General features: G+C 36.3%; 1 protein-coding gene across 1 annotated transcript in view; it reads left to right on the top strand.

Annotated features, from left to right (window-relative positions):
• The window catches only part of LOC109095756 (parathyroid hormone 2 receptor-like), a 65,138-nt gene that overhangs the window by 5,245 nt on the left and 36,985 nt on the right, over positions 1 to 22,908 (top strand). The window contains exons 2-6 of the mRNA XM_042763786.1: positions 1,387 to 1,486; positions 3,770 to 3,880; positions 5,097 to 5,212; positions 5,297 to 5,394; positions 7,451 to 7,637. Coding sequence (XP_042619720.1) covers positions 1,387 to 1,486; positions 3,770 to 3,880; positions 5,097 to 5,212; positions 5,297 to 5,394; positions 7,451 to 7,637 — 612 coding nt within the window. The remainder of the gene's footprint in view (positions 1 to 1,386; positions 1,487 to 3,769; positions 3,881 to 5,096; positions 5,213 to 5,296; positions 5,395 to 7,450; positions 7,638 to 22,908) is intronic.

Below are 22,908 nucleotides of genomic sequence, written 5' to 3'. Positions count from 1 at the left end.
GTGTAAAAAGGGCATAAAATTGTAATGTGTGTAAATACAGTTCATGTTTTTTTTTTTTTTTTAGTTTCTGTGCTACAAGGCTGTATGCATAAATTCCCTAGTAACTGGAAGGTTGTAGTAATTGGAAGTCTATGCGGAAAGCTTCTTCATAAAGATGTGAAGGTCTCTAATCAGTCATTAATTCAGAACACTCTTGCTTTCTCAATTAAACCACACAATGGAAAGAGCAAATACAGGCCTTATGGAAATGTGAAAGATGAACTGATTTGTTATCCAGTTTTACTCTAGAAAGTCACAAATGTCAGAGTTTGGTTTTCAGCAGTAAACAGCACATGAATAAACCAGCCAAAAATGTACAAATATTTTTTTTTCCCAAAAAAAATAAATAAAAAAAAATCCTAATGTAATCAAAAGATAATCTAATCTAATCATAGAAAGTCTAATGGGGGTAGTGGGGGGAACTTGGATTATGAAATTAGATGTGACCTACAGGCATATGACAGTAAGCCCAAGTGGACAGGCTGCACTATCTTTCACAGCCACACTTTTATGCAAGTTAATTTAAATATGACATCTAACTTGGCCAAGGTCCATTCCGCATTTATTGAATGTAGAAAATACAAAGGTAAGGCATTAATGGATGCATTTCCATTCATCTTTAATCCTTGTTACATTTCTTGATAATTTTTTTTTTGTTGTTCTAGCAGCATTTTAATAACCCCCTGCACAATGTTAAATTTAAAACTGTACTTTTGCATGACTGAGAAAATTACTTTAATTGAGGCAGAATATTAAGCAGAAATGACAGCTCCAATACCCTTCTGATACACTTTTACATTAATTGAAAACCTTTCTTTCATCATTACAGAGAGTGAATCTTTTAATTTCTTTCATCTCATCGGGGTATTTAGAAGTTCAACTCTTCTCACTCCCTCACAGACTCAATAAGCAACCAGAAATGAGACGGAGAGAGAAAGTCACCACTAACCCTTTGAAAATCACACCAACACACACTCAGTTTTATATAATGCACTCTCCTTTTGAAATGAGACTATTTTTATGGACTGTTTTTTGAAAAATCTGTCATTATTTTCTCACCCTCATGTTGCTCCAAACTGTATGACTTTCTTTTTACTTTTTAGCAGAAAAACTCAGATCTGTTCTTTTCTGTACAATGAAAGCACATTATGATCATTTTGAGTGAGACTTAAAATCTGATTTGTGAATCATTTGTGTTTCTATTAATTGATCCCAAATGTGTCTTGATGGGCCAAGCTTGGAAGTTAAAATGACATTTGCAAATGATATCCCTAATAAAGCTATCTGATGACTTCAGAAGATATAGTACACAATAAAGAAATAAAATGAGCCCTTTGTTTTGGACAGGCAGGTGAAGATGGTGAGATTACAGCTGAAGAACAGGTGCAGATGCTGCTGGATGCAAAGCTGCAGTGTCTACAGAAGGTCTCCACAGACGACCCTGCAGGTAGACACCACTTTTAATTAAGTGGCCTTTTCAGTTCTCCACTTCAGCCATATTGTTGTTGTGCACCACCTAAAGTTCACCTAGAAATAGTAACATATTCACCAAAAGTATGACCATCATCACCTCAGCAAAAAAAAAGTTTTCTATAAAGCTTGAATGAGTTGGCCCATGCACATAAATAAGGCTTACATACATAAATTAAATAAACTGAGATGGACAGCTAATGAGACTCCTTCAAGACCTTTGTTAGACACAACTCTTGGTTAGGCACTGCACAGTTTGTTAATTCATTTTGTTTCATTATAAACTTGTCACAGGTGATAAGGCAGAACATGTGAAGGGGAAAAAACACAAGCTCTGTTGGAGATTACTTATTGTTAAATGGCCTTCCTGGCTGTTTTATCAGTAGTGACTTGGCAACTCAAAAATATTAATTTGGCTTACTCCCATCTCTCTTTTTTTCTTAACATCATAGGATATGTGTAATTCAGGAAGATAAACATAATTAGCCTATGTTCTGTACAAGGAAATTATGTGCAGAGGACATGGGTGCTATGACTTCTATCTACATTGCAAAACATATTCAGTTTTTAAACTAGCATGTGACAACAAATCCACATTCATTAGAGCCAATTTGCACTAGGATAAATTTTTAGTCAAATTAATTTGAGACTAATTTTATATTGTATATGTGTTCTTTTGTTATCTCAACTTATTTTTGCCAACATAAGTCAAACATAAAATCAAAATCAAAATACTCTCTTAATACATACTGTATATTTTCTAAAGACTTGGTATCTTTCATCTGACATAACCTAGGCCACATGATATATCACAAGTAAAATCTGATATTTTTGCTAAAAATATCAAAATTGATCTTTTAATTTATGCATTTTTTAGTGGATGTGCTAAACATAATTTTACAATTAAACTAGGATTATGCTGTCATCTCGTCATTAAATTATGTTAGCTTAATGTTTAATGTAAATTTTCACGGTCAAATATTTTAGTCATTTTAATAGAAATCCACACAATCAGGAATTTTGTGTGAGGGTAAAAAATGAGGGTTGGTAACACATTGGCCAACAGAAACCTGCTTGGTTTGAAAGTGACTTCTGTGTAAGCAGTGTTTTATACATTGCTACACTACTGACAATACACAATGGACCTTTATTTGTCCATAACATTTAGCTGAAATTTCACTAATGTGACTGCACTATTTGTAAGATTTGTAAGAATCCTGAAAATGTGGAAATATGCTAATCTGAAAAGAACCGAGGATTTTAGTAACATTGCTTGTTCCTGCGATCAGAAAGTTGTGTGATATCTGAACCAGGCTTCTTGACATGTCAGGATTTTCTTATGGTGGAATCTTCAGCCTCCACATTCCATTCAAAAAGTCTTCTAAAAGCAGATGCCAGTTGCATTTCAGTTGTTTTCATGATTTTGCATCATTGCTCCTGATGCATGAAATCAAGCCCCATCCTACATTGTTTTCTTGTTTCCTGTTTCACTTGAAAATGGATAACAAATTACTGTTTCATGTAGCATTAGAACAGCTCAAGACTTTCTCTGAATCATTCCAATGAACAGTTTGAAAGCACTTAATGGTCTATTGTTTTCAAGCTTCATTGCTTCTGTGGTCTGATATTGGGAAAAATCTGTGGCTGCTGGACGGGCTCTGTTGAAACCACTGCTGATATATTGAACATCTTTAACCGTCTGACATTAATTGCATAATTTTTTTTCAGCATTGTTTTATTTCAATCAATCATTAGTCATTGTTACAGTTATACACTGTTCAATTGTTTTAGCACAAAATGATAAGTAAATTGATCAAGTTCTGTGTTCATAATTTAATTAAGCACATAATTTATTGCACAAGCACAGTGTGAGCACATGGGTGCTCATGTTAGGGCATGCCAGATGGATATAATCCAGTATCCATGCACAAAATAGAAAACATGCCCCATAGGTGTTCAGATGATACTATCATTGATTTTTTTTTTTCGTTTAGTAGATTTTATCCAAAGAAAAGCATAAATGATTAATTAATTTGGATATGGGAAGGATGTATGACCGTTTCCTACTGGGCTTTTACAGTAGCTCATTTTCTATTTATCTTGCTGCAGGATCTACTTTAAAGATCAGGAAGGAATGAAAATGTGCTAGACTTTCATGTGGTGTCATGTTATGCCACAAGACTGGATGATTTCACGTGTCATATCTGAACTTGTCCTTTGGTGAATTGACATCTCTGCCCTGAAACTGTTCTGCTCTCAGTTGGTGTGTGTGTCCCAGAGTGGGATGGTCTGATATGTTGGCTGCAAGGCTTCCCTGGAACTCTGACCAAGACCCCCTGTCCCAGATATATATATGACTTCAACCATGCAGGTTTGAAAAATTTGTTCTCTCTCCGTGTCTCATCAACTTTTGTTTTTTTCTTCCAATTGTTTACATGCGTTATTGTTAGCTCCAATGGAATATTTGTTAATTTGAATTTAAACAACAACAACAAAACCACACATAGGCCTATGCAAATGAGAGGTCTGTAATCTGGCATTGCTTGGGCTGTGGATGAGAGTGCAGCTTTAGAGAGCCAAACGTTTGCTTCGCTTAGTTTTAAATGAATAAATATAATCAAATTGATCACTGTTGATTTTTTTAGAAACAGTATGCTAAAAATTATATTTGTGTAATTAACTTTTTAAAACTGTCTTCAGATGAATGCGGCAGATAACTATTCCAAAACCTTTCAGAACTCCTTGGATTCAACCCACTTTATTTTCCTCATCTGTTTGAAATAAAATTATATTACATCATTTGTTTGTGGTTTTATAAATCTGTCTGACCATTACGTGAAGGACAGGTTCGGTTCAAAACAGACTTGTGATTTGATGACATCAGTACTGCTGTATTTATTCAGAAACAGTACTGACTTAATAATATTTATATATATATTTTAATTTCATTTAGTCTACAGTACTGCTGTCAGATAATTGGTCAGACATCATGGGAACTTTTGTTATGTCAAGATCATGAGAAATTGAAGTCTTGACAACGAGAAAACAAGAAAAGAAAAATAATAATCCATGGCCTCTTAGGGCCTCTTTAGCGTAGTCAGTGTAAAGTAATGAAAATTACATGATCTAGGACCTTTATAAAGTGTGTTTCATGGTAAATACTGTAAATCTGTCCCTTAAAGCTTCATTTTCATCTGTGTTAAATTCAAGACCTTGTCTAACCTCAGAGCTATTATTAGTGAATGAGAACCAATCTCTTCTACTGGAAATTATAATATTACCCATACTATTTCTGAAGTGTGCAGTTTGTATACTATGTGCATTTGTAAATTATCTGGATACGTGGAATACCCACAGTGCAACTTTCTTGATTTTTACTTCAATTTTCAATACGATAAAAAAGAACTGGAAATTATTTATTTGTAATATTAAATCATTCTTGACTCATTATTTGATTGATTAACATAGAAAGAAAGATTACAAATGTAACATAAACTAACATTTACTACAGTTTTACATTTGTATTGTTGCATAATGTGTACTGTTCCATACTGGCTGTGTTCGGTAAGTCTTTGTCAATCTTCCAGGACACGCTTACAGGAGGTGTGACTCTAATGGTTCCTGGGTGCTTGCAGAGAGCTCAAACAAGACCTGGGTCAACTACACTGAATGCATCAAATCCCCAGAACCCAACAAAAAGAGAGTAAGCTTCATTACAGTCATTCATCTTTAATGGACCGAGATCACTTTCTAGGTGGCTTGACGCACCACCTCTTTGTCCCCACAGCAGGTCTTTTTTGAACGGCTGCACATTATGTACACAGTAGGCTATGCAGTTTCCTTCAGCTCTCTTCTAGTGGCCATCTTTATTATTGGATACTTCAGGTGAGTAACTGACTAAGTGTGTATGTGTATGTTTGATGCGCTTCATCTCATAAACTGCAAAAAAAAAAAAAAAAAAAAAAAAAAAAAAAAAAAAGTTTAACTTATGCTTTAAAAAGTTTTTGTGGATTAAAGTCTAATATTATTTTCTCTCTTTGTACATGGAGTACAAAGCAGCTTCATTAGCAGCCCAACAGACATGTCTTCAGTTTAGGGGAATGTGCCATTAGCTGCGACGGGCCAATACTATTCACACACTAAAGAAAATGCCTTCTCACATTTTCTCAATTTCCGTTGAGGATAGACCACTAAAAAAAAAAAAAAAAAATCCTTAATAAATTGATTGAAAATTTGGTTTGAGATAAATAAAGAGTTGCTCAGTTTTTAAAATGTGTGCATTTAAAAACTAATGATACAAAATGTCAATGTTAATTGCACTGCAGGTGAGCTGCGGGGAGCAATGTAACATTGTAAAACAATTCTGAACATTGCTTACTGGCAGCTACATCAAAGACTATAGAATACCCAAGACATGTCACTCAGTTTTGAATGGGAAAAAATGCAACGCTCAATATGGCCGCTCAATCACAGGAAGCTCCGCCTTTTGAATGAAAGAGACAATCGCTGATCGGTAAAATCAACGCATCACTGCAGCTGTGTAAGAAGTCCCGGTTGCTTTAGAAACAGTCAGCGTTCTGAGACGTGCTCTTAGGACTCTGCATGCACACTGGCTGATCTAGCCTGAAAAAAAAGCTTTTAAAGGGATAGTTCACCAAAAAATGAAAATTTGATGTTTATCTGCTTACCCCCAGGGCATCCAAGATGTAGGTGACTTTGTTTCTTCAGTAGAACACAAGTTATGATTTTTAACTCCAGCCGTTGCAGTCTCCTAGCAGTATAATGCATGGCAATGGTAAGAAAATCTATGATATAAAAAAAAAAAAAACATGCACAGACAAATCCAAATTAAACCCTGCGGCTCGTGATGATACATTGATGTGTAAAGACACAAAATGATTGGTCTGTGCAAGAAACTGAACAGTATTTATTTAGTTTTTTTTTTTTTTTACCTCTGATTCACGCAATGTCTGAACTGTTAGAACTCTTGTGAACACACATACCCAGCAGCAGGCGCCTGAGGCATCTTCTTCTTCTTCTTGCTTTATGGCGGATCACAGACTTATAAGTGCATTACCGCCACCTATCTCTCAAATGGACCATTGACACTCATAATAGAGATTGTAGATAGAGTTTCAATAGTCCATTTGAGAGATAGGTGGAAAAATGAAAACTGGATGAGGTGAGAAAGTTGTTTAAACATTTGACATGTGAGATGAAGCAAAGCAAAATACATCTGAGCTAAATAAATTATGACAAGGCAATCACATCCAAGCTGCTGTGTACAGTAGAACATGTGAGTATTCTTATGCACTTTGAAGTGTCTGATGCTGTGGATTGAACACAGCAACTGTTGACGAAATACACCTATCAATGCATTTTTTTCCTGAGGCGAAATTTCGAAAGTGCCAGTTGTAGTGCTCTTTCTAAAACTTATGATCAGAAATACCCAGAGATATATGAAAGCTGTAATTCCTCATTTACTAAAGTAATATTTAAAGGGTACTAAATGTAGAAAGCCTTTATAACATTCCACGTCAGACTTTGGGGATTTTTGTGAACAGATGGTCACTGAGTGTATTAATATTACATTCATTCTGCCTGTGTCCCCTGTGAAAATGATACACAATATAGAGAACAGATTAAAATTGGATGGGTACACTAAATAAAAATACAGTACATCATAACTTTAAGTGGTATCCAGTTACTGTAGTACTGATTACAAGCTACAAAGGATGTATATTAGGTCTTGTCTTTAATAAACAGTAGCAGAATTTTATCATTATGTAGAAACAACCTAAGGACATTTAGTAAACCTTCTTTAGTAAACCTAGTAAACCTTCTTTGTCTTAATTTCCCAGAATGCATATTATTTCTGAGGTCTACCATCTTTTCCATTTTCTGCCTAACAAGCCTCATATGTATTTCTGTGTGTCTTCAGGCGTCTCCACTGCACCAGGAACTACATTCACATGCACCTGTTTGTTTCCTTCATGCTGCGTGCTGTCAGCATCTTTGTGAAGGATCACGTGGTACACACTAGTGCCAGGCTGCAGGAATTTGATGCTGTGCTTATGAATAACTTCACTAATGCTGTGGATGTGGCACCAGTGGACACTTCACAGTATGTGAGTCAAGTGCTATCTCATGCATCTTAGTATTAAGGTATTTCATCAAATATTTTTTGATGAATTATCTCTATTTTCAATTATCTCATGTGGCTACATTTCAGATTATGTAATAAATATTTATATTAGGGTTGGGTTATATAGTTTAAAAGGGTAAATGACGCATTATAAATTTATAAATGATAAATACACTGTATACACTATAAACCCTCAAAATAATTCATTGGTTTGAGTAGGGCTTATATTAAACAAATTAGTTCAATCAAATGAACTTTTATGAGTTATTGTTTCAGTGTTTTGAGTTTAATGAACTTTTCTTTTAACTCAGACAATCTTCATTTAACTGAAACTAGGCTTGGGTTTCTATTTCCCAAGCACTCGAAAGGGATAGTAAATGCTAAATTATGTTTTTGTGCAAGATTAATTTGGGAGATTTAGATATATGTTAATGGATATATGTTAAATGTTCTATACTGCCATAGTCATTCAGCAAATGCAATTGCAAAGCATTGTGCTACTTTGCAAGTTGACTGACTTGGGTAGTTATAGCTAGGTAAGTTTCCACTACCAACAAATATTTAAGTTGATAATTTTAAGATGAACAATTTAAATTAAAATGCATGATGTAGATATATAATGGTGTAATGATTTTCAAATAAAAAAAAAAAAAAAAAATCAACATTGTATTTGGTCCGGACCAAAGCAAGGCCCGATACACCACCCACGATACGTATTGCGTTACTTTTGGTACATACCAAGGCCCCCCCCTTGATGAAACATGAACCTAATAAACACACAATAATGACAGTATATGATTTGTATGTTTTCATGAGATTCTGCCTATTTTCATAACAATACAGGATGTTTACATGAAAATGCTAAACAGGTGTAGCAATTAGCCTGATATGAAAGGCTACAAATATTTCAGCAACATTATATGGCCACATTAGATCGCAATCAAAAGTTAAAACTAACATTCAATGATGCTTTTCAGTCATGTTGTGTGGACAGAGATCCCTTCTGAAACACAGTGGAATGCCAGTATGGAACATTTTCATTTTTAAACGCCGTTTTAAAACAAAAACAATAGTGTAAACATAGCCTTAACATCTATGGGGGTTGAATGCTTACACATTACAGCCTCACATGTGAGCCACATCTCTGGGTGTTGGCGTTAACAAGTAAGCGTGTTCGACTTGATGTGGGGCTATGCACCGATCGGTGTATGACATCAAAGTACCGTGAGAATTAGAGAGAGCAGACTACTCTGTAAGCTTTGGAATTGTTCTTGTGGTACTTTGATGTCAAATACTGATCGATCTGCCCAGCGCCGTGTCAAGTCAAACCAAAGATTATACAATACCCAAGACATGTCACTCATACATAGTTTTGAATGGGAAAAAATGCAACGCTCAATATGGCCGCTCAATCACAGGAAGCCCCGCCTTCTGAATGTAAAAACCAATCTCTAATCGGTAAAGTCATCGCGTCACTGCAGCTGTATTAGAAGTCCTGGTTGCTTTAGAAACAGTCAGTGTTCTGAGATGTGCTCTTAGGACTGTGCATGTGCACCGGCTGTTCTAGCCTTAAAAATAAGCTTTTAATAACGCTATTTGAGCAAAAGTTTTTTGCTAAACAAACAAAAACATTTATGATACAGTTGATGTCAGATTTCTTTGGCCATTTCAAATATGAAATTTAATCGTAAGCTTAGTGAACCGTTTTGGAAAATTTGATGTTTCCCCATTCAAACAGATAGGAGTTGCACTTGCATGCCAGAGAGGTGTTTCAAAGATGGCCGCCGAGTGACAGGACTTGTCTTAAAAGGACTTTGGTCCTTTTAACCCCTTAGGTATTGAAATTTGGTACCAAATGACAAGACATTTTTCGATACTCGATGGTATTGAGGCAATTCTGGCAGTGCCTAAAAAGCATCAAACTTGATACCCAGCCCTATAGATAGATAGATAGATAGCTTGGCCCTCTGTTTTGTTAAACAGTAAAGCTTTTTCCTGCAAAAAGACTTGAACAGTATAAGAAATACTCTAAGAGAGAGGCAGTCAACCAGCAGAAGTTGAAAGCAGCATGTACGTGTATTTATTGTCTCATTAGTTTTTAGCACAGTTGTCATAGCTAGAAAATGCTTGTTTACTGTGTTGAGAAGTGCTGAAGTTGCATCTGGTATCGTGTTGTATCATGTACCTTGTCAATTTTGTGTGCTTTTATGACCAATATTTACTATGGGTTTCCATATCCTTACTATTACTAACACTTGCAAATCACACATTACACACTGTAGGCAGTATAATCCTGACAACCTGCACATTTTGCCTATGTGTTCTAATACACTACTTTTCCTGTTGGTCTCCGGAATTGCCAGTCTGTTGTAAACAAAGCAGATTTCATTACATCTAGTACTAGTCATTCAAGGCTCATGGCATGACAGAGCCCTGGATCAAACCAGAAGACACTGCTACACCTGCATACTCTCCAATAATTCCTCTTTTTTTCCCACACCCTAATCTGACTGGAAGAGGTGGAGGTACTGGTCTGCTTATTTCTAACGATTGGAAATGTAATCCTTTACCATCTCCTTTGAATCACATTCAGTTACTGTCACCTACCCTCTTAAAATCCATCTAGATGAACCTCAGGCTAGAGTCCTGCACATGGGAAGGTACCCAATGGGTGAACTGCTAATATCTGATGTAACGGGTGAAATAATTTATTTGTTGGCTGCGGTGCGGGTGTGAGTCGGACGGGTGACAGTCATGGGTGGGTTGCGGGTCCAATAGACAAGACTGTTTCGACTCAATCCACACTCTGACACGCAACTGTTTTCAAATGGTCCTGCGCTTGTGTTCACACTCTATATGAAGACCATTAATGGCTTTTAATTACAGCACGATTTGCAACACTGAGCATTGTAGCCAATCACGCTGCCACTGATTGACAGCAGCTGTAGTGATTATATTAAAGGGAGCGCTCTTTGCTCACTTTCTGTATTTAATCTATTCACAATTTGAATAAAAGACTTCCACACTCTGGTTGCCTCTTTTGATCTCAAGCGAGTGTTAACTGCTGCTACTCACAAATCAGGTATCCAATTTGACCTTATTTATACACCACTGCTCCACTGATCATGTGCTGGTTACTCCACTGCACACCTTGGATTATTTCCTACTCACTCTTAACCTCAACATGGTTCCGGACACAGCATATACTCTTCCACATGTCACCTTTTGATGTAACCTACCCTTACTTTCACCCTCTCTGCTATCTGCTATGGTTTCATCTTTGCTTCCTCTTCCTAAACAGTTTTCATCACTAGATGAAACAGTGCTACTGACTCTCTCTGTTCCACTCTGATGTCTTGTTTAGACACTCTCTACCCCCTCTCTTCCAGGCCACTCTGTACCACCCGTTCTGCCCCTTGGCTATCTGAGTTTTTCTCCACAAGCATCATTCTAAACTCAGGGTTGCATAGAGGGTGTGGTGCAAAAATCCTACTGACCTTATTGTGTATCGGTTACTCCTCTCTTCCTTCTCTGCTATTGTCTCCACTGCTAAAAGGACATACTACCACAACAAAATTACCAATTCGTCTAACTCTCGCATGCTCTTTAAAACATTTTTTTTCCTCCTTTGTCCTCCTCCTCCTTCATCAACTCTAACAGTTGACGATTTTGCCACATTCTTCATTAATAAAATTACAACCATCAGCTCACAATTCTCCACACCACAAACTATCAAACACATCTTACCAGCAGACATATACTCACTCGTGTTCTTCTCTCCACTCTCTGAAGTCTCTAAGTTCATCCTTTCCAAACATCCTACTATTTGTCTGCTTGATCCAATTCCATCTCATCTCCTTCAAGCCATTTGTCCTTCAGTTGTACCTGCACTCACTCACATCATTAACATCCCTTCACACTGGTGTCTTTCCCTCAGCATTTAAACAGGCTCAGATAACCCTCTACTTTAGAAACCCACTCTTAACCCAGCACTTTTAGAGAACTACAGACCCTTCTTCCATTCATTGCATAAACACTTGAAAAGTTGTGTTCAACCAAAAGAATGCATTCATTCTTATTCCGATGGTCACCATAGCTATACAGATCCAGTCTGTATCCAGATCAGACGGTCGCTGTAGCCACTCAGATCCAGTCCATATCCAGACCAGAAGGTGGATCAGCACCTAGAGATGACCTCTACAGCCCTGAATGTCAGTGGAGACCATGTCAATACATGCGCCCCAGCGACAGATCCCCTGTGAAGACCTCACCACATTGGCACAAGACCACGGGAACCAGACAAGTCCTCTGCACCTGTGTTGCAGCCTGGAATTAAACCATGCCATGCTGGTTTCGTCTACCCAGAGGAGAATTGCACCCCCCCCAACCCCCGACTGAGCCTTGTTTCTACCAAGGTTTTTTCTCCGTTTCTGTCACTGATGGAGTTTTGGTTGCTTGCCACTGTTGCATTTGGCTTGCTAAATTGGGGATGCTTGACTGATCGCACAGACACTATTGATTGATGATTTCACCATCCAACTAGGTCAGAAAGTTTGGTCAGCAATCTTGGTGTAATCTTTGATGACAGTTTGACTTTCAAAGACCACATTGCAAAAACTGCTCGATCTTGCATGTTTGCATTGCACAACATCAGAAAGGTCAGGCACTTCCTATAACGGAGCATGCTGCACAACTTCTTGTCCAGGCCCTTGTAATTTCTAGGTTGGCCTACTGCAATGCTCTTCTGACTGGATTTCCATAATGCACAATCAAACCTCTTCAAATGCTTCAGAATGATGCTTGTATATTGAACAGTCACAGGCTCTGCACCCTCCTACTTCTACTCACTCTTACGAATCTACATCCCCTCCAGAAGCCTGACTCTTTTGTCACTATTTGACTTCATCCAGAAAAAAACAACTTTGCTTTCTCTTTCCTTAACACCCCCCCCCATCTAGCTTGTAATAATCTGTTTCATGTCTGAAACTTTTTGTATTACGAGCACTTCCTGTATTTATTTGCCTCGTTATGATGAATCGCTTATTCCTCAATTGTAAGTCACGTCAGCTAAATGAATAAATGTAAATGTACTACGTTAGACTAACCTTTCATATTATTGCACTTACATATTATTGCTTTTTTATTGGTTTTTATTGCTTCTATTGTCCTCATTTGTAAGTTGCTTTGGATAAAAGTGTCTGCTAAATGACTAAATGTAAATGTAAATGAAAATCATGCTGTGCCATTTGAATGATTAACTCTTGAATAACCAGAAACACAAATCATTGTAGAATGTCATCCATAACAGCTAGAAAACTGCATGGAGGCACAGTGAAGTGTTTAACAAGCCAGGAAGAGCAGAAATTGAAAGTGGTCACATTGGGTCTGCATGAAGGGACATTGGGTCTGTATCTGAGTGAGGTCTGGTTTCGATTCTAATTATGGTGGGGAACAAATATTTTAATGCTAGTGCAAGGTTGTGCCCCATCTTGATACATTGTTGGGCTGAAATTGTTGGAAGAAATGCCAAAGCTAGAAGTCAAAGGGTATTGGACTGCAAGAAGCTGTAAGTGCTCATAGTCTCATCCTGTGTTGTGTGTCATAGTCTTACTGGAGGGCTTTTGTCTCATGCATCTCCAATCTCCACCCCAAAGCTTGTATACACAGCTTGTCTGAGTGTTTTATTATACTCTATGCCCAACACATGGCCAGCCTCAACAATTCACGCATAGAGGTTAATTTGTCCCCATCTGCTGTCTTTTGGGTGGGAAATGATTATCCATTCCCACCTACGCTCGGAATCGAACTGTATCTGTGCCCATTCCGGGCAATGCTGAGACTCATTGACTGCGCCCTCAGCTTTTTCTTCAAACAGCTGCATTGCAGGAGATAAGTGCTGTGGAGCAAACATGTGAGGGAGGATTTTGTAACCAGTTGTTTAGCATCCATAGCTGCAACGCTTAGGTTAGGTGCAAACAATGCGTCTTCAGAGATCAAAGGCACAACTGCTATGCTTTGATACATTGTTTACCTATAATATGCAGCAACTAACTTAAATGTGTTTTTTTTTATATAGGTCAGTGATCCAAAATCCTTACATCAATAGGCTATTACTGTCAATTTTCTTAATTCAAAACACATGCAGGAAACTTCCTGTCCTTTCTTTATAAAAAAATAAAAATAAATTAATGGAACAGTATGACAGCAGAACCAACTTAGTAGCAAATATTTGCTCTGTTTATATGCTTTGTGCATCATATTAAGAATCTTTGTGAGGACTTTTCAGTGTAGACACCAGGTTTGTATTTGTTCTTTCTTTCTATTATTATGACTTAATTAACCAATGTAATTAAAGTAACCAATATTGTGAATATTTAATGCATTTACTTTGGACACAAAGTTTCCTAAAGACCATCCCAGTAAGCTAATGTCTATGCTTGGTATAAATTGTGATACTGAATTGTGGGTGGATTAAGAGTGACTCATAGACTGTTTGATAATGCATTATAATTTATTGTATGACCAAGGCTACTATGACAGAAATTCTGAAAGTAGAAATGACATATTTTCAACCCATTTTGCTTCCCTCTGTATTGTGTGAACAGAAGGGAACACTGTCCTTTTTTCCAATTGCAGCATTCATTATTTTCATTATTTACAATAATTTGGATCTGCATCATGTGGCAAGATTAGGAAATTGTCCATTCATTCCTTAAACAAATTGGAAAGTGTAATTTTTGGTTATGTAAAGATGATAATTTAAAGAAATCTGAAAAGAGTTTCAGTAATAGTTACTTTTAGGTATAGGTTTTCCAGAAGTAGCTTGTTGACCTATGATTTCATTTGTTTTCTATAACATTTTTACTTCTATAGCACCCTCCCTACTGCTTCACTGTGGTGGTCTGCAGTAGGCATTGTGTTTTCAATCAGTACTGTAAAAAAAAGGCAGAGCTCTCTAAGAGTACATGGTCGGCAGAGAGGCAGGGGAAAGACAGAACAAAAGTTTTAGGTGTTCAGGTGAGCTGTTCAGATCCTCCAGGTATATTGACTACATAATCTGCACCTTTCTTTTCTCTGGTGCCTCTTTGATCATCTGTCAGAATCACTGAAGCTCTCACGGTTACCCCTAGTTTCTGGCACTTTCATGTGCCTGGAGTTGATGCGTCTGCTGTTGTCCGTGCTCAGAATAGCAGCCCTTTCACTGGGTTGCTGCACTACCCAGTCCCACATGCGCTCCTTTGGGGGAGAAGTAAGAACAGTAGAGAACAGAGAGGGAAAGTTAACCCAAAAATGACTGTGACCTTTTACTATCCCTAATGTTGTTCCAAACCTATTTAATTTTCTTAATTCTGGGGAACATAAAAGTAGATGTTGAGCAGAATGTTCATGCTGCTCTTTTTCCCACAGTTATACAGGGGATGTCAAGTTGTATATATGCATAAAAGAAGTCTTTATGACTCATAGACTGTATTCAGGTCTTAAAAGCCACACAACAGACTAAAATGTAAGTCTTCTTTTCCACAATAGCTCTGTTATCCTATTTAACAATACACAAATTTAAACTTGCCACATCACATGCAAAGGTACAAATTAAACTAACATTTTTATGTTATGAATATGTTATGAACTAACATTTTATGTTATGCGTACAGTAGGATCTCTATCGGTCCATATAAAAACTAACAGTGAGGAAAAGAAGAGAAACATGAAGCAATGTATTATACAGTGTATAAATCAGAAAGGAGAAACAATGAGATTAAATGGAGAGCAAATGGAGATTTTTTATTAGTGTGTTGCCGTGATTTTTCACCTGACAAATAGACTCCAGTAACTGTGCATGTGCATATTTGGGTTTCTGAGAAAATCTCAACAATGTCATGAATTATACTCATATTTGCAGGAATATCTGTCTGCTATCAAACGTCTGCAGTTTTAATATAATCTTTTCCTTAAATCTCAAACCTTACTCAAATATCATCAAAGACCAAAATATGTGAGCTGTAGTGTGTGTAATTTAATAGTTGTATACTCTTAATGTTCGTCAGCAGTCTCAAGTGATTTGTATTTCTCCTAAGGAATATTAGAAACATTTGAGACTGAATGTATACGAGAGGAGCTATTGAAGGAGAACATCTGAGCAATAAAATACACTACTTTTCAAAGGTTGGAATTGATATGATTTTTTTTTTTAAAGAAATGTCTTATGCTCATCAAGTCTGCATTTATTTGGCCAAAAATACAGTAAAACAGTAATATTTGGAAAATAACTGTTTTCTACGTTAAAGAAAATAATATAAAATATATACAAATAATTTATTTCTGTGATGACAAAGCTGAATTTTCAGCCAATATTATAAAATGCTAATTTACTGCATTTCTTTCAATCCTGATAAAAGATGCTGCTTAATATATTTGTGTAACCCATTATCTATTTTTTTAGGATTCTTTGATGAATAGAAATAATTTCTAAAATTAGAATGGCTGTCTTTAATGTCACATTTGTTCAATTTAATGTATCCTTGCTGAATAAAAGTATTCATTTAATTAATTAAAAAAAACCTTACTGAACATTCTTATCAAACTGTCATATTTATAGCCCTATATTCACACTTAAAGTGTAGAGTGAAAGCTGAGCTAAAAAGACATGTCTTAAGTTTCGATCAGTAGTTGCTGTAGCAGACAGACATCACTATTATTGATCATACTTGGTACTAGGAATTTCACCGAAGTCCTAATCTTAGGTATTAAACTATAGTGGGGAACTCATTCTGCACCATTTAGGCTTAATCATACCTCCAATGCTGCAGCTTGTTGAGGAGAGGTGTGCTATTAACTTTCTACATGATGAAGACTTACGATTATCACCTGCTAGGTGATAAAATGAGTTGAAATATCCCATAGACTTATCTAAATAAATAAATAAATAAATAAACAAATATTCCAGCTTTCTGACAGATATGCAACAGCTAGTAAGACTGTGGAAATTCATATCAGATAGCCGCTCCATCGTCACTAGTGCCTCTCAGGGGTGTGTGCTCTCCCCACTGCTCTTCTCCCTATACACCAATGGCTGCATTTCTACTGACCTCTCTGTCAAGCTTCTGATGTTTGCAGACAACACTACAGTCATCTGCCTCATCCAGGACAGTCATGAGTCTGCTTACAGACAAGAGGTTAAGCAGCTGGCTGTCTGGTGCAGTCTTAACAACCTGGAGTTTAACATGCTCAAAACAGTGGAGATGATCTTGGACTTCAGGAGCAACCCCCCTGCACTCCCCCCACTCACCATCATGAACAGCACTGTGGCTGCAATAGAGTCATTCAGGTTCTTGGGCACCACCATCTGTCAATACCTGAAGTGGGACAGTAACATTGATTCTATTATAAAAAGGACCAACAAAGCTGAGGAAGTTAAACCTGCCACAGGAGCTGCTAACACAGTTTTATTCAGCCGTCATTGAGTCTGACATGTGTACTTCAGTAACTGTCTGGTTTGGCTCAGCTACAAAATCAGATATCAGAAGACTACAGAGGACAGTTTGAACTGCTGAAAGGGTTATTGGTACTCCCCTGCTCACCCTTAAAGAACTGTCAATATCCAGAGTGTTGAAAAGGGCTCAAATCACTCTTCGTCCCTCACATCCAACCCATCTCCTTTTTGAACTTTTGCCATCTGGTCGGCACTACAGAGCCTCGAACACCAGGTGAGCCAGGCACAAGAAAAGTTTCTTCCCCCAGAAAAATGCTCTCCCCATTGTGGATTTAAAATATTTGCAATACCACTTATATTTGATAATAACTCTTAATCTATTTCCTACATCTTATTCTATTATATTCAATCTATAGCACACTTGTACATTTAATTTTTTTTATGTCTATTTTCGTTTTATATATATATTTTCTGACTTCTGACTTAAAATGAAGGGACTAAGCTGTATCTCCAGACCAGAATGTCATAGTGGTGGTCTCTTTTGATTTTGACACTTTTGGACCAGTAGGCATATATATATATATATATACAGTTGAAACCAGATATTTACATACACTTCAGAAAAAAACACAAAAACTTTTTTCTTTACTGTCATACATTAAATCAGAGTAAACTTTTTCTGTTTTAGATCAATAAATATTAACATATTTTTTTTTTGCATTTGTTAACTGTCAGAATAGAGCAAGGGAGAATTTTTATATATTTTCTTATCATTTTAATCAAAGTCAGAAGTATACGTACACTAAGTTTATTATGTCTTTAAACAAAAAGAAAACTCCAGATGATTCCATTCTGAGCTTAAGAAGCTTCTGATTGGTTAATTGATTCCATTTGAGTTAATTGGTGGCACACCTGTGGATGCATATAAAAGCACACCTCAAACACAGAGCCTCTTTCTTTGACATCATGGGAAAATCAAGAGAAATCAACCAAAACATCAGGAAAAGAATTGTGGACCTCCACAAGTGTGGCTCATCCTTAGGTGCCTGAAGGTTCCATGTTCATCCGTTCAGACAATAATACTCAAGTATAAAAAACATGGGAATGTGCAACCATCATACCGGTCAGGAAGGAGACGGATTCTGAGTCCCAGAGAGGAACGTTTTTTGGTGCGAAATGTGCCAATCAACCCCAGGACAACAGCAAAAGACCTTGTGAAGATGTTGGCTGAAACTGGTAAGACAGTGTCATTATCCACAGTAAAACGAGTCTTGTACCACCATGAGCTGAAAGGTTACTCTGGGAGGAGAAAGCCATTACTTCAAAACCACCATAAAAAACCAGACTACAGTTTGCAACTGCACATGGGGACAAAAATCTTAATTTCTGGAGACATGTCCTGTGGTCTGGCGAAACAAAAATTGAACTGTTCGTCTATAATGATAAATGGTATGTTTGGAGGAAAAAGGGTGAAGCTTTAAAGCCTCAGAGCACCATCCCAACTGTGAAGTATGGGGGTGGTAGTATAATGTTGTGGGGCTGCTTTGCTGCAGAAGGGACTGGTGCACTTCACAAAATAGATGGCATCATGAGAAGAAAATTATGTGGATATATTCAAGCAACATCTGAAGACATCAGCCAGGAAGTTAAAGCTTGGGTGCAATTGGGTCTTCCAAATGGACAATGACCCCAAGCATACCTCCAAATTAGTTACAAAGTGGCTTAAGGACAACAAAGTCAAGGTATTGGAGTGGCCATCACAAATCCCTGATCTTAGTCCCACAGAAAATTTGTGGGTGGCACTGAAAAGGCGAGTGCGAGCAAGAGGGCCTACAAACCTGACCCAGTTACACCAGTTCTGTCAAGAGGAGTGGGCCAAAATTCCAGCAAACTATTGTAGAAAGCTTGTTGAATGATACCCAAAACATTTGGCCCAAGTGAAACAGTTTCGGGGCAATTCTACCAAATACTAAGGAAGTGTATGTATACTTCTGACTTTGATGAAAGTGATAAAAAAAAAAAATTCTTGATTCTGACATTTAACAAATGCAAAAAATATTTTAATATTTATTGATCTAAAACAGAAAAAGTAAACCCCTATTTAACAAATGAAAATAAATAAATAAATATTATTAATAATTTATTCTTAAGATTAACTAAATATCTGGTTTCAACTGTATATATGTATGTGTGTGTGTGTATATATATGTATGTATAAATAAATAATTACCTTTGGGTAAACAGATATTCTCATCACAATGCCTATGAGTGGCTGTGAAGGCCGGGAGGTTAAAGAGTCAAAAATCTTTGAGGTCTCTTCATGACTAACACTCACCTGTCATGTTTATAGCTGTTCCACAAATCAGCCTGAAAGGGTCAGGCTTGGTAATTGATGGACTAATTACTAAGTAAACAACCCACCCACTTGCACATCTCAACTTTCAGTCACATTCAAATCGAAATTAACAGATTACCTGTCAGTGAGAGAGTGACCACTTAGCTCTGTTTAATTAAAGCTGCACCTCCTTGTCTGTGTTTTTCATGACATTTCTGTGTTTACCGAACATTTGGGAACTAATAGTCTTAAAAAGCAGCATTCATAATTACTATTTTTACTATTTTTGAAGCAATGTACATGTAACATTACTTGATGATACTTTGATGTGACTTGGTTTTAATAAATAAATAAATAATAAATATTATGTTAATGTTGTTGCAACAGCTTGAGGCTGTCTATACTGGACACGTCAAAGAGACTGTTGCAAATCCATTTGTCCTTTGTGTCAGTAATAGAACCAGGCAGCAATTTACTTCCATTGACTAGATGTGCCTCGATACATCCATTGTAGACAAAATGGCACATTTTAATGGGTCTGTTGGTTTCTGTGGCACCTTGTGCAAATGATGTTTCCTATATCTATAATCCATATATCTTGTGTAAAGCTATAAATCTGTGTAACCCTACCCTTACGAAAAAGAAGTTTATTCAAGTGTGCTATTAGTATACTTCTTTTAAACTAAAAATTGGAAAGTATGCTTTAGTTAACTCTTTTTGTACTTCTCAGAAATGGGCTTTATGTACTTCTCAGAAATATACTTAAAATGCCATTTAAGTATACTTGACTTATACTTACAAAAGTCTAAATATATTTGAACTATACTTGTGCTCCTAGAATCCATGTTTTCATTGTTATACGGTAGAGGGCGCTAGTACACATCTTCTGTACAGAATTTCCAAAAAAAAACACAAATGAAGAAGAAAAAGAAACAACAGATACTAACACATGTAACACGATCATCTGACATGAAACAGCATCAAAACTGTAACGCTATGGAATAAAATGTCGACCGATGAAAAGGTAATAACTACAGTCATGCTTTGGGGTGTTGATCGACTCCATCTATGTTTTGATTATCATTCTGAATCCAATTCATAGCCTTTTTTCAGCTTTTTGTTCAAAATGTTATTTCTTTATTTTTTTTTTATGAAACTTACCCACATTAAAGTGTTTAAAAAAAGAATGCATGAAGCTAGAATAAAATGTTTTTTGTTTACAAGCAGATACCCTGTTCTTTCTTTGGATGTTTTGTATGTTCAGGATATTCATATAACAAAATATATACAAATTAAAACCTAAATAGGGACATAGTAGTATACTTAAAATATGATGTAAAGTTCACTTAAAGAAAACTTATGAGTATAATTGCAGTATAAAACTACTAAACTAGTAGTTTACTGAGACTATACTTCAAAGTGTACAAAGTATTTAATTAGTAAACTATCAGTATACATATAAGTTCACTTTTAGTATAATTGCAGTGCAAACTACAAACATAGAGGTAAACTAGTTGTGTACTCAAAGTTTGCTACTGTTATACTTAAATTATACTTAAAAGTATACTTTTATATACTAGAAACTGGGCCAATTTAGTCCCAAGGAGTACTGAAACAGTACACTTACAAGTATACAACTAGAACATTGATAGTTTTATACTTGCTACATAAAGTATACTTAAAAATATACTTGGACTTTACTTAAGTATACTTCTTTTTGGTAAGGGTATAAGTGTGCATAGATTCCATCCAGCCTTTCAGTTTTTTTTTAGAATAATATATAAATGTATGTGTGTATAATGGTCAGTTTATATATACAGTTGTGGTCAAAAGTTTACATACACTTTGCAGTATCTGCAAAATGTTTATTATTTTACCAAAATAAGAGGGATGATACAAAATGCATGTTATTTATTTTTATTTTTTAATTTAGTACTGACCTGAATAAGATATTTCACATAAAAGACATTTACATGTAGTCCACAAGAGAAAATAATAGTTGAATTTATAAAAATGACCGTCCAAAAGTTAACATACGCTTGATCATTAATACTGTGTTGTTACCTGGATGATCCAAAACCTTTTTTTTTTTTGCACGATAGTTGTTGATGAATCCATTGTTTGTCCTGAACAGTTAAACTGCCCACTGTTCTTCAGAAAAATCCTTCAGGACCCACAAATTCTTTGATTTTCCAGCATCTTTTGCGTATTTAAAGCCTTTACAACAATGACTGTATGATTTGGAGATCCTTTTCACACTGAGGACAACTGAGGGACACATGCAACTATTACAAAAGGCTGAAATGCTCACTGATGCTTCAGAAGGACACGATGCATTCAGAGCCTGGAGGTGAAAACTTTTTGAATTTGAAGATCAGGGTCCATTGAACTTATTTTGTCTTCTGGGAAACATGTAAGTGTCTTTTGCAACTTCTGAAGGGCAGAACTAAATAAAAAAAGAAGATATTTAGACAAAATAAGAAAAATGTACACATTTTCATTCTGTTCAAAAAGTTTACACCCCTGGCTCTTAATGCAACATTTTTCCCTCTGGAGCATCATTGAGCATTTGAATCTTTTGTAATAGTTGCGTATGAGTCCCTCAGTTGTCCTCAGTGTGAAAAGATGGATCTCAAAAACATAAGACATTGTTGGAAATGCTGGAAAACCAAAGAATTTGTGGGACCTGAATGATTTTTCTGAAGAACAGCAGGCAGTTTAACTGTTCAGGACAAACAAGGGACTCATGAACAACTATCACAAAACAAACAAAAAACTAATCGTTTTCTCTGATCTGTAGATCATCCAACACAGTACTAATAATCAAGCGCAAGTAAACTTTTGAACGGGGTCATTTTTTTAAATTCAACTATTATTTTCTCTTGTGGACTATAAACATATTTTATGCTAAATACAGGTGTATCTCAATAAATTAGAATGTCATGGAAAAGTTCATTTATTTCAGTAATTCAACAAATTGTGACAACAAACTCATGTATTAAATCAATTCAGTGCACAGACTGAAGTAGTTTAAGTATTTGGTTCTTTTAATTGTGATGATTATGGCTCACATTTAACAAAAACCAACCAATTCTCTCTCAACAAATTAGAATATGGTGACATGCCAATCAGCTAATCAGCTCAAAACACCTGCAAAGGTTTCCTGTGCCTTCAAAATGGTCACTCAGTTTGGTTCACTAGGCTACACAATCATGGGGAAGACTGCTGATCTGACAGTTGTCCAGAAGAAAATCATTGACACCCTTCACAAGGATAGTAAGCCACAAACATTCATTGCCAAAGAAGCTGGCTGTTCACAGAGTGCTGTATCCAAGCATTTTAACAGAAAGTTGAGTGGAAGGAAAAAGTGTTGAAGAAAAAGATGCACAACCAACCGAGATAACCGCAGCCTTATGAGGATTGTCAAGCAAAATCGATTCAAGAATGGACTGAGGCTGGGGTCAAGGCATCAAGAGCCACCACAGACGT

The sequence above is a fragment of the Cyprinus carpio genome, chromosome A9 (assembly GCF_018340385.1).
Source record: "Cyprinus carpio isolate SPL01 chromosome A9, ASM1834038v1, whole genome shotgun sequence".
Taxonomy (NCBI): Eukaryota; Metazoa; Chordata; class Actinopteri; order Cypriniformes; family Cyprinidae; genus Cyprinus; species Cyprinus carpio.
This window is presented reverse-complemented; position numbering and strand designations above follow the sequence as displayed.